Genomic DNA, 12852 nt, shown 5'->3' on the forward strand with positions numbered 1-12852 from the left:
AATCTAATCAGAGTGCTATACACACACCACTGTTCCGACTATAGATATGTGCAAAGGTTTCACGGATGGCCAAGGCCTTAAGACACACTTGTAGCTGTCATTTTAGACAGAAATACATATCATCAGGCGCAAGAGGATCCCAAAGCAAAGTTGACTAATCTGTGTACTGAGGATCCGGAGGACTGGGAGACTGCTGGGAGCTGTGGACCGGAGAGCTTGTGGTGCTGACGTCCAGCTGACAGTGAGAACGCTTAGGGCCGATGGAATCTAAAAATAGAAACACACAGGCTTAGTTTAGGAAAATACAATACACACACAATATTATAGAATTAATCAATATAAATGGCATTGTTTAGCTCTTCTTGTTGCTGACTGTTGCTCACTGCAGAGACAAACATACACTGTACGTGCATAGGATAGTTTAGGGTTGCAATCAAATTGGTTTTAACAAATGACGTGTTGGTTCTTATTCGTTCCACCTGTTTTTTAAGTGACATCTCTTAAACAAGAAGGTGCTTAATCAAGCGAGAGATATTCATGGCATAATTAGAGTATGCACACTGTTCATGATCCAGAAATACATTCAATTATCTACTGTTGTGTTTTTATCTGATATGGACCTTCACCAGGAACAAAAACACTCTTCAAACACCAGTCCTTCGAAAATGAATTTATAGTCTCTTTGAGCTGCAACTAATTGCTTCAGAAAATGATTATCGTTTGGTGTAACGATGTTTATATGATGGATTTAAACGCTGCAGCTATAGCTAAAGGCGCTACTGGTTTCATTCGTTTTTTTTTAATGGAATACAAAACATAAGATAAAACTTTATTTATCCAAAGGGAAATTCATGTGCAGCAGTTTCAATACAAGGTGGAAGAGTGCAACTATAAAAGTCTAAGAGGACAATAACAATAAAGTGCAAATCCAAAATATATATTGTACAGTACAATACATACAATGCCAAAATCAGGTTAAAAGTATGGTTCATAAAGATATTTATGGATATAAGTTTTAAATGCTTTCATTAACATAGGAGCAGACAAATATGCTTGATTTAAGCAAAGTGTGCTGATGATATCTACTTGTGTGCCTCTAAGGCAGCTTGACAACTACTAATGCAAACAGTGGAAGTAAAAAATATAGAAAAAGTTCAACTTTTGGAAATGTATTTAATGTATTTAATGTATTCTCTGTGTTCTGCACAGCGATACAATATAAAACCATGACCCACAGATGTCATAACTTATGAGAGAGAGAACCTTGACTTTATTGGCAATCAATGCCTCAGGCTATTGAACTACAATAGACCCATGTGTGTAATGTCAGTTGAAATGGCTTTGGGGGATTACAGTAATATCAATATTGATCATTGCGAGCTAATAAACAGCAGGATGTACGGTGATAAATTACAAGCATGACTTATCATCAGAATTGGCTATGGGGTGAAGGTCATCGAGTACCTGGTGAACTGTTTGCTGTCTTCATGAACCTCCATCTCTCGGCTCTTAAACTCATTCAGCTCCTTACGGATAGCAGCCTGAGGGGCATAACACCCACACACACACCCACACCCACACCCACACCCCCACCACCACACCACACACACACAAAAAACACAAAAAAACACACACACCACACACACACACCACACACACCACACCCACAAGATAAAATGCACCTAGCAGGACAAGGCACCTGTTTTCCCATGGGTTTTGAGTGGAATAACATAACTATGCTGCACAGGACCCTAACATCCACACAAGAGTTTGCGTTTGTGTTGTAGCTTTTGTGTTTGTGTTGAACCGTCTCAGCCACCATACTTTTTGGAAGCTCTTTTGGCTTAATGGGAGTAGATCCCTGCAGCCAACACTTTGTGGAAAGCTTTCACAAAGGCTGTTATAGCCTCAGATGAATGTGGGTGTAATGTTAAGGTGTCCTTGTACTTTTGTCAATGCAGTCTGCTTTGACATCCTTTAACCACGATATAAGGCTGAATGTTACAAATGTGTACGAGTATGCATAACTGACTAATAACAGGTTGTTTAGTTGACAACATGACAAAGAAGAAAAAGTAGACAACCTATCAAACAATAAAACAAAATCATCAGTATTTCACAATGCAGCATATTAAGTGTAGCACCTTGTCTGCAGGAGTTAGCCGTGTCCAGGGTTTGTCTGCTCGCCGGTCATAATCCTTGGCGTCCGTTACCTCCACATACTCGTTAAAACGCAGGATCCTGCGAGCAACAAGCTCTGCCACTGTAGGCCTCACACTCAGCTACACACACACACACACACACACACACACACACACACACACACACACACACACACACAACACACACACACACACACACACACCACACACACACGATAGTTTTATTAAAGTATTGCATACTGGACATGCCTATATGCTTCATTTTATTATTGTACCCTATATTGATTATATAAAAAGGTTTCTGGGAAGCAAATGTTATCTATAATCACAAGAGCTAGAGAGACAGAAAGCAGCCAACTTCTCCACTGAAGGACAAGTTGCTGTTCCATCTGTGTCCACTAGATGGGCTGATCTCTCCACACGAAACATCTTTTCTGTCTTCTCATGTGATTCATAAGGTGGAGCAAAACATATTAGCAGCTAAATATAGACTCACAGTGTCAGTTTGTTTTTCTGTGTGTGTGTGTGTGTGTGTGTGTGTGTGTGTGTGTGGTTGGTGTTTACAGTACCTTTCTTGAGAGTCTCCTTTTAATCTCTTGCTTAGCTTCTTGCTCCTCTGTTTCATTCTTTTCTGCATGCAGAGAACCATGAGAGTCATTTCACACCTACTGTCTGCAACAAGCTTCTGCTTCTAATTATAGCAATTACAGCAAGATATGATCTTGGACACACTTTATGACATCAAAGTGTGTCCATGGCTGTAAAGTAACAGCAAAAGGGGAAGAGTTACATTTGTAATGCATTCTCTCTTCTGGGGCCATGCTACACTGATTGTGCACGCACGCACACACGTCCAGTGTGAAGAACATGATCAGAAACAATGTTCACATAACTTCAAGGTATTTTGTAGTCATCATATACAGTCGGGTTATGTAACAACCTGTGTTATGTCCAACTATGTATTAAATTATTTCTATTTTGCAATTTCCTGTGTTGTAGTTTCCACTGAATACAAACCGGTGATTGTGGGCTGCTATTTTCTATTTACTTTCCACTAAGCATAAACATAAAGCATATTTACTCAGTCTTTAGTAGGAAAAAAAACAGTTTGATCTGGTTCAGTAAGGCCAAGAGCAAAACAACTTTGAAATTAAAACACATAAGGCTTAAATGCTTCTTTTAAGTCTCTAAAATGCAAAGGCAAGCCAGTAAACCCTCCAGCAGAATAATTTAGTCCCCGCTGGGAAGCATTACACACAAATGTCATTGACTATTTAACATTTATCGGGGCTAGTCTGTAGTGTGTGTATTAGTGTACACAATAAAGCCCAACTAACTGACCTGAACTAACTTTTATTGTGTATGTGGTGTACTGTAAACAAAAGAAAGAAGGACAAAAAAAAACTATGAATGTCTATAAACATAATTTTGAGGCAGTCTGTAAAGTAATACAGGCATCCGTGTGATTGAGCACATCCGTTCAGTGTAGGAGACATAAAGTACAGCTTCTATTTGACTGTAACTCATAATTTAAATAGACATATCTGTCTCAGCTATTAGATTATTGAGACAAAAAAGGTCCTATCGGGGCAGTCTTTTGCTGTCAAAGCTGGAACACTAGCTTAGAAATTTTGTTGTACTTTGCAGCTAAGGTTAGTCTTGCAACTGTCCTTTGGCTTGTCAGCTGGAAAAACCAAATTCTGATCAGGCCAATCACATTGTGTCTAGAGTCGGTGGGCGGACTTAACATAAGGACGGCAGAGCCAGTTTTGCGTAAATTCCCTGCTAATTGAAAAAAAAGAAGATGTGTGCTGCTAGCGAACAGCGGTCTTTTGAATCGGCTTTGGCCGCAACTCTGGAAAAGTTGGGAGTTAAGCAACTAGCGTTGCTCTGGTTGGTTATAGCGCTATCCTATTGCATGCAGAGGGAATTTGTTAATCAACCGTTTATCCCGCCCCTCGGATTGAGCCCTGCCAATGGGAAGTTCCCAGACCCAACATCTTGATATGGGTCAGGCTTGTCAGGCTACCGGAACACCACAATAACTAATAATTAACAATACAATACAATAATAATACGATACAATAATTAATTGTTTCTCTCGAATCCCCACGACAAATTTTTCCTATAGGAGACAATTAAGGCTTATCTTATATTACCTACGTAAACCTTCTCTTTATGTGAAGAATAAAAATGGATGGCTTGACAGAATTGGCAAGAACATTTTAAGAGTCACTTTCACTAAAGCCATAATGAACCATGTTCCTAGATTTATCAACTGTAACCCCATCCCCCACCCCAAACAGTGCTTCTAAAAATGTGCAATCAGTAAAATATGCATCTTTAGAAACACGTTGTTGTACTGCAGGAAACTACTACAACAAATGCAATTTTTTAAGCAAATTCTATCTTGGGATATCATTTGCTAATTTCAAGCTTGAGAGATAAGACCAAGGCTGCATACTGCATCAGTGCTCATTATCTCTTCCTGTGTTGCTACATTTTTCACTGGCATGTAAACACATTCCCACTACTCCTACTACTGTCTGTATCAGATGAGGTTGTGCAACACTGTCAGCATGCTTATTACTCAAAATGTGTAAAATGTGGTGTTAATGAAAATGTGGCAAGTTTAAAAAAATTTAAGAAGCAGCAAGCGCACACATATTTCCATGCAACCATATTTACTTTTTGTGATTCTACTATTCAAGTTTCTAAACATCACAATAACCATAAACATGTATCCCATCACCCCTCAGTTTAATAGTACACTATGTATATGTCAGAAACTTACGCCTGAGGATGTTTCTCTGCTCCAGCTCCTCTGTGGTGGGTCTTTGGCTCAGGCGCCTGAAAAAGGAAAAAACGTTTTCACATACTTTTCTACAAAGAGCAGATAATATTTGATTTAAACATCACACTGTCTTTAGAAAAACAATTAAAAAACTCTCTTTTTAACACCCTTTTCTTCTTGTTAATCCAAAGGCTGTTTGCCACCAGCCTTTCTGCCTTATCTGGTAGAAAAGGTCAAACTAAACTTCAACACAGATTTTTACTGGCATCATTTGTACTAGTACACCGCCCACAACTACATCAAAACAGAATTAACAGTCTCTGTTATTACCCCACAGCTCCGCCAAATCTAATATGAAAACTCACACCCAGCTACATTTTCACAGCATGCTGAGCGTGTGTGATTGTGAGTGTGTACCTGACTAGTTTGGAGCCTATTTTCTGGCGAAGCTCATTTCTCTCCGTCTCAGAGCTCCGCGGCAGAATGTTTTTCTCTTCTAGCTCTCTCTTGCTGGGTCGGTTCCCCAGCTTGATATTTAGGGTGTCTCGTCGGCGGATCTTAATGGCCAGAGCGCCTGGAAGAGAGACCCGACAGGGAGAACTAGTCACAAGGTTCTTAGGGCTTTGAAACAACCTGAATGGACAATTAAGATGCAACCTCAGTAGTGGCAGCATGTTTACGTCCACTTACAATCCTGATTAGCCTTTAGCTAAAAATGTCAGCTGTGTAGGGGATTCTAGAGCCAGCAGGCTTAGCATTTACAATAATGACATCCTCAAAGTCACTATGGTCTGTTCTTAATGTTTCAATGCAGAACTGAACTGAACCCTAAATGATACTTAAGAACACTGGTCGGCCCGATTTATACCACAAACTGAAGGTGCACATGACTATGACTTGTTGGAATGCACAAATTGTGTGAAAGTAAAAGATGAACCTAATGAACTAGTGACTCAGTGTACTAAGAGCATGCATCCCCACGTCAAATGTAAATAAAAACCTAGAGCTGCTCGTTAAATGCCATGTACAAAGTCATGCGGAGCTTCTATGAAATGTCAGTATGAGTTCTGTAGGTGACATTGGCGTTTTTCTATGGATCTCCATTATAGTGCGATGTGTTACAAAACAAATGCCATACTGGTTGTGTACTCGTCTTCCTCCTCGTCTTCCTCCTCATCGCGGTACAGGATTGGTCCGTCAGAGTCAGAGTCACTGGTTTGGCTGTCTCTCGGCCTATCAGGGATCACCGTCACCGTGACCTGGTCCGTGTTTACACTGAGGCCCTGTGGCCTTTCAGCGTGGCCTTCTGCAGACCTGCAGGAAAAAACAACAAGACAGTGTGAATATTTGTTGAAATAGGACAAATCCTGAGATCTGCGTTATTGCATACGATGAATTAAAATGAGAGATTTAGTGTCAATCATCATTTCAGCACTTGTGTGACTACAGTAAGACTACTGTGTAGATATGTAATTCACTCTAAAAGTATAAGAAACAACATGCAGGGAAGATAAAAATAAGGAATGTTTCATCAACTCTCATGTCCTTACTACATTTTTACCTGCAGCTGTTCTCCACAGCAGGCTCTGCTTCTCCTTTCTTCTTTTCTTGTTCACATCCCTCCCCTACCGCTGTCCCCCGTTTCTCCCCATGTGAGCTGCTGTCCGTCCCTCCCTCTGTGAAAGAAGTGTCTTCTGTAGCAGTGTTGATATGGGAAGGCTGGACATTGGGTTCAGGAGCCATGCCCTTTTGGGGGTCCTCACTCACAGTAGAGGCATTGGGATCCGGTTTAGACTCTACAGCAGGTTGAGAAGCAGCCTGAGTTCCATCTGTCTGATTGCCTGAGGCTTTAAATGAGGCTGACTTGGTGTCTGAGGAAAGGGACGAGGATTTTAACTCCCCGGGCTGGCATGGAGTCTCTGCAGGGGCCTTTTGGGGTACGGAAGAAGAGACGGGAGTGTTTGATTTCCGGTTTCTCCTTGCATCGGTCCCCTCAGTTTGTGCTGCAGAGTCCTTAGATACACGAGAATGAGGGATGGAGGTGGGAGTGTTTTTTGTTGTGACTCCTGTCTTCTTTGGATGGGAGGATTTGGCTGAGGAGAAGCAGGAGCAGGAGAAAGAGTGAAGGGAAACATTTTAATTTTTCTTTCCTCCAGGTACTCTTGTTTCCTCCCACGGAAGACATGCAGGTTACATTAACAAAAACTCAACTGTCTGCAGTAAAGTCCAGGTCAGGTCACTTTAAGGAAATTTTCTTTGCAGTCAAAATATATACACTGTTAATATTTTCTTATTATTAAAAAGGTAGAAAAAAGGTGTTTGGGAAAATATCAGAAATGCTATTTTTTTATCTCAGCTGTCTGAAGGGGTTGTCTGTGTGTGTGATTGACAGAAGCCTGAAGGATTAGCTCCGGTCGGTGGTGAAACAAGAGAAATAGTTGATAAACTGCAGCAAACTTGTCATGGGCAGACAGCATGATGTTTAAAGTATAATTGAAGAGTAAGGACCACATATAAATCTAGTTATGAAACTGAAAAAATATAAAATATAAGTTTCTCCTATGAAAAAAAGTCCTATAAAAAGGTCTGTAGAGTGTCTTTGTGTACACACTAATGAAACGACTTTTGGCCCACTTCCCCAACAACAACAACAAAAATGCAAAGAGCCCTTCAGGAAAGACTCCTTGATCATCACATGCAATATTCTGGCTGTGGTCTCTGTACTGCTTAGTTCCAACATGCTGTAAGTTAAAGAGGTACACACAAACACTGGATGAAGGGTGATGATCATGCCATCAATCAAAACCACATGAGCTTGTCGGAGCTCATTTCATGACACACACACACACACACACAAACCACTCTCACACTCACACACACACACACCACACTCACACTCACCAACACCACACACCCACACACACACACACACCACACACACACACACACACACACACACACACACACACACACACACACACACAACTGGGCGTTTGTAAATCCATTTTACTTCTGCTTTCCCAGAAACAATCATCAGAAACTAAATCTTTTCTAATCAGGACAGGACACTATCAAGAGGCACAGTCAGGGGAATACTATTTTGTATCCACTTGACAGAAGCCTGACTTGACTAACGCTTCATTACATGAGAGATTGTAAATTATGCTGTCATTTATAGGTGCAGACAGCTTTATAGTGAATCTTCACACCCTTCAAACATTCAAAAATACAAGCATATTTTCCATGCAGAGAGGCACGCAGGCAAACTGACTTCAGTCCCAACTAGCTGAACTTACCAATCCCCCGACTAGTGTTGTTAGTGCTCCGCGGGTTAGCTTTAGCTTGAGTGGATGAGACTGTCTTGCCTGTGGTTTTAGCAGTCTTTTTATTCCCCGAAGCAGCGTCTTTGTGTTTGGTTGTGGCTGAAGTGCCACCCAAAGGTTTGGAAGAGGCGGGCAGAGTGGCACTTTGCTGTTTTTTAGCCTGAACGTCTCGGGGTCGCACCTGTTTTGCCCGGGCGAGGGATTTAGTATCGCACCTCTCTGAGTAGATAAGTGGAAGCAGGAAGGTATTTAGAGGTTAAAATAGGGATTGAAAGCAAGATAAAAGACACACTTCTGTGCAAACAGATGCACAAATGGACATGCAGACGAGCAAAGAAAGAGATGCTGAAAGATAAGAGGTGAATTGGACAGAGCTGTTGATAATGGGAGGCAATGTTTGATGAGAAGTAATGTTTGATCTGTTAGTCCTTTTATTTAGGAATGTATCAAATGAATAATGTATAAGGCTGGGAATATGATTGAAAAAACACCCATTAATCTTCCCCTTCCTCCACTGTGAAGGCATGTGTGTTCAGCTACAGTATTTGTAGTGCTTGTTGCCTGTGCCTTTCTGATTATTGACAAATGAACAAACAAATGGCTCTGAGTTCAATGCTAACATGGTTGAGATGAGAACAGCACAACACTTAAGCAGCATCAGACAGAATAACAGTAGCCTGTCTCCTGAGGGGAGAGGGAGGCATTAGGAGATGGCTACTGCTCTGTTCAGACAGTGAATGTCTTCTACAGGCTGATATAATGGGAGTATCTATTTGAACACATTAGACCCTGCCAGAGATCCCACAGAGGATTTAACATCAGTCAGAAAACTGCTGCAGATACAAATGCATTCCATGGACACATGTATACCAATGTGGAAACAGAATAACTCCATGTTCCAGAAAAAAAAAAATCTATAAACTTGGAGCATATAACCCGGTTTTATGCTTTAGGCGTAAAATATTTTCATGTTCATTCTTGGGAAAACTGGAGAGAAACAGCCTCTTTGTAACTCTTTTTTTTTTCTTTCCTCATCCTCTGATTTTTCCACTTGTTTTTTTCCTTCTCTGTAGGTACACCAACAAACATTGTGGCAATATCCATATCTCTGTGGTGGCTTTCACTTTGTATAATTAATGCTTAATCCAGGGCTGCCAACTCTCACGCATTGGCCGTGAGACACACGCATTTGACTGGTTTCACACGCTCACACGCCACACCCCCGATTTCTCACGCTGAAGTGTCAACCTGGTCGGTCAAATTTCTAAAAGATGAGTTTATCTATAGATCTACCTGTTGAGCCACTCGTGATCGACTAGTTGTGCTTTCAGAGACTGTGTGTGTGTGTGGGGGGGGGGGGGTCAAGAGCGCTCCCTGTCTGTGGAAGTTTCGAATTGTCGCAAACTGAAACATTTTTTTCACGAGCCATCCCAGGTGCGTTTCCCCGGCTTTAGGTATGAGCTCTGAGTATTACAGACCCGTCCGTCGCTTCGTGTCCACTCTCTGTAACAATAGAGGTGAGCAGCGCGGCTGGTGGACCCGCTCTGCTGTGGGGGAGCAGTGACGCGTTGCATCCGTGTAGTCCTCCGATAACGCGCAACGTACAGCCTCCTCTAAACTCTGTCATAGACCAGAGACCCAGATGGTCCTCTGTGTCTGTCAGACGGTCTGAATGAGATCCACCATATCAGCGGAGCAATAACATGCACAGCAGACTATATTACAACTCTCCAAATCTCGGACAACAGAGATGGGAGGAGTTATATTTTGAATGTGCATAAAGTTGTAAATATGAGCAGAAATCTGATGAAACACATCTGAGCTATAGCCTACTATATATACTATACTATACGATACTGCAACGTTGGGCCACTATTGTGCATCTCTAACCTCTGCATCTCTAAATGTAACTGTAAATAATTCATTTAATGTTTTATAAAATGAACAAATAGTCTTTATTTTCCCAAAAAAGTAAATCCAGCAAGGGGGGCACAGAGGATGAGGGCCAAACATTACGAGCCTTGACACAAAGGTAAAGGATTAGAATTTGTGCAAAAACAGTGGTTCTCATTCTTTAGAATTTCAGTGGTCTTAGTTGATCCCTCAACATTAATTAACTTGGGTCCCTGGTCCCTACAACAGGGACCCCTGGACCGTTCCCACAGACCCAAATCTTCTCAGTGTTGCTGACATATGTACTGTCTCTTCATGTGGTTCATTAGGTGGCACATTGTCTGGGTCAGTTCTTATAATAAGAAGTTAATAGTAAATGCTAAAAGCCCTAATACCGTGATACTACAACAACACAAAGGCTCTTGACCCTAAGTTGCACATCTATGCAAGACTTGATTTCTCCATTTTTTTGCACAAAACTCTCCAGAAAGTGCCATTTAATGGTTTATTTTCAAAAATTTTTCCTGGGGGGGCTACCCCCAGACCCCCCTAGGGAGAGCCCCATCCCCCACATATAACAAATCCCAATTTAAACCCTGAAGTGTAATGATGCTGAAAGAGCCAAAGAAATTGATTTGTACGTGGCAAAATATGGGTTGGCCCCCCCAAATCTCACTCCAAGGTTTTGGGAAAAGTTGGCAGCCCTGCTTAATCCAATCCTTGGGATAAATTTGCCTGTGATCACACAGTAGCAATTAGCCACTTCTAAGTTTGAAAATGAAAGTTTGTCAAATTTAAGAACAACACAAACCCCTGAATAAAGTAATTTCTCATTGACGTTCACAACATGCCAGTGAGAAACTATTATTCCAGGTCTGATAGTGAATTCCATTTGTACTCGGAACTCGGATTTTCCGAGGTCAAAGCCGGAAACACGCCCCCTGACCACAGATTTCTGAGCTCGGAACTTGGACAATGCCAGATTAGCGCAAGATCAAAATCCAAAATGGCTGCCCCCTTTATCAACAGTTGAAGCTGCAGTAAGTGATAAGCACTTCTGTTTTATTTGTGTCTCACTAATACACAGGCATGTTCAACTTCTACCTCTGGACATGTTACGCTGTTTGTATACACAAAAAAAACAGCATAATGCAATGTTATCAACCGGTATTGCTAACAGTAGCTAATGTAGAGCTAATGAAAACAATGAAAATCCAACTTCTAATTGGAATGCTTTAAACTCGGGTGTGACCTCATCCCCAGCTCCGGCTTCCGAGTTCCAACATAAATGGAACGCACTAAAACGTCTCAACTAGTACAGAGATTCAAAATTTAAGGACACCAAGAAGCCAGAGATTACAGATTGCAGAAAGACAAAAGCTTGTGTTAGACACAGTAAGTCATCCAGAAGTTACCCGTTTTGTCTTCAGTGTTGACGGGCCCGGTGGCCTGCTCCTCCAGCGCTGTTTCTGGAGACTCAATGTCAACCTTGACCTCCTCTGACGACACACTAGATGTGGCATGGCCATTCAGATTTTCACTGCTGATTGTTTCATCTAGAAAAGATAAAAACAGTTAACAGCATAACTGAAATCCTCTGCTTTTGTTCAGTTGCTCGAAATCAGATAAAAGCAGAGATCAAACCTTTCAGATCTGCATTTACTGGCAACAGGCAAATGTAATCACATTAAACAATGCTGGACCTAAAGTGTAAAGGACAGTGAAAAACAGGATTTACATTTACATTTGCAATGTGTGTGATGTGGAGGGACCTGCAACTGCATTTCATTGTGTAATCCTGCATTGTTCAATGACAATAAAGCTGAACTTTGAACCTTGGATGAGTGTAAATGAAAAAAGAAACATGAATGATCAAACAAACCTTGGTCAGGGATGAGAACTCCTTTCTTGATGAGCTCCTCCCTCGTTTGTCTGGTGGAGATTTTTCTCTCAAGAACTGAAAGGTTAACAAAATCAAGGCCTTTTATCTAGTCTTTTAGCTACAGTAGCCAATTGACACAGAATTCTACAAAAAACATTGCTCAACAGCTACTGTCCTCTTCTTATTGCTAAATTGTCACTGCACGTGACAGCACACCACCACATACTGAGTCATAGATGAGGAACTGAGTCAGGAAACTAAGCCAATTTAGCTGTTTTTCTATACAACCTATTGAAAAGAGGATCATATGGAATCAATCTGTCTTGTCCACAAGTGAGACACAGAATGAGCATGCTCAGAGTTACACAATTAGAGCTATAATAATTATTACTGAATTAATCAATTAGTCGATTATCAAACAAATAATCTGCAACTATTTAGATAAACATTTTCTGATTTCAACTTTTCTTCGGCATACAGTATGTGACATTGAACTGAATATCTTTGTGTTTTAGACAGACACAACAAGAATTCTGAAGACCACCACCCTCTGGGAAATAAAATGGGCATCTTTTACTATTTTTAACATTTGCTTGAAAGTCAGAAAGGTACAATTAGATGAAGCTTTACATACCAAGCTTAAACTGGTTTTGCACACACCATAAATAAAAATAAGACTAAACAATCTTACATTTAGATTAGTGCTCTCAGTTAAATGCGTTATCAACAGCGTTTACGCAAACCCATTTCAACAGCGTACCATTATTATTATTATTGCAAGAGTAACGTTCTTTTTGG

General features: G+C 40.9%; 1 protein-coding gene across 4 annotated transcripts in view; it reads right to left on the bottom strand.

The window, feature by feature from the left end:
* The window catches only part of phactr2 (phosphatase and actin regulator 2), a 45912-nt gene that overhangs the window by 4898 nt on the left and 28162 nt on the right, over nt 1-12852 (bottom strand). For 3 of the 4 annotated variants that reach the window (XM_032540962.1, XM_032540964.1, XM_032540963.1), the window contains exons 3-13: nt 12055-12129; nt 11588-11728; nt 8253-8498; nt 6518-7049; nt 6095-6270; nt 5374-5530; nt 4957-5012; nt 2732-2793; nt 2145-2282; nt 1465-1541; nt 1-267 (exon numbers count right to left, since the gene is read on the bottom strand). The exon at nt 1-267 is cut by the window's left edge and continues 4898 nt beyond it. In XM_032540962.1, coding sequence (XP_032396853.1) covers nt 252-267; nt 1465-1541; nt 2145-2282; nt 2732-2793; nt 4957-5012; nt 5374-5530; nt 6095-6270; nt 6518-7049; nt 8253-8498; nt 11588-11728; nt 12055-12129 — 1676 coding nt within the window. In that variant the 3' untranslated portion in view covers nt 1-251. The remainder of the gene's footprint in view (nt 268-1464; nt 1542-2144; nt 2283-2731; nt 2794-4956; nt 5013-5373; nt 5531-6094; nt 6271-6517; nt 7050-8252; nt 8499-11587; nt 11729-12054; nt 12130-12852) is intronic. The other variant, XM_032540965.1, reaches the window with a different exon arrangement.

This window comes from Etheostoma spectabile, chromosome 17 (genome assembly GCF_008692095.1).
Source record: "Etheostoma spectabile isolate EspeVRDwgs_2016 chromosome 17, UIUC_Espe_1.0, whole genome shotgun sequence".
Classification (NCBI taxonomy): Eukaryota; Metazoa; Chordata; class Actinopteri; order Perciformes; family Percidae; genus Etheostoma; species Etheostoma spectabile.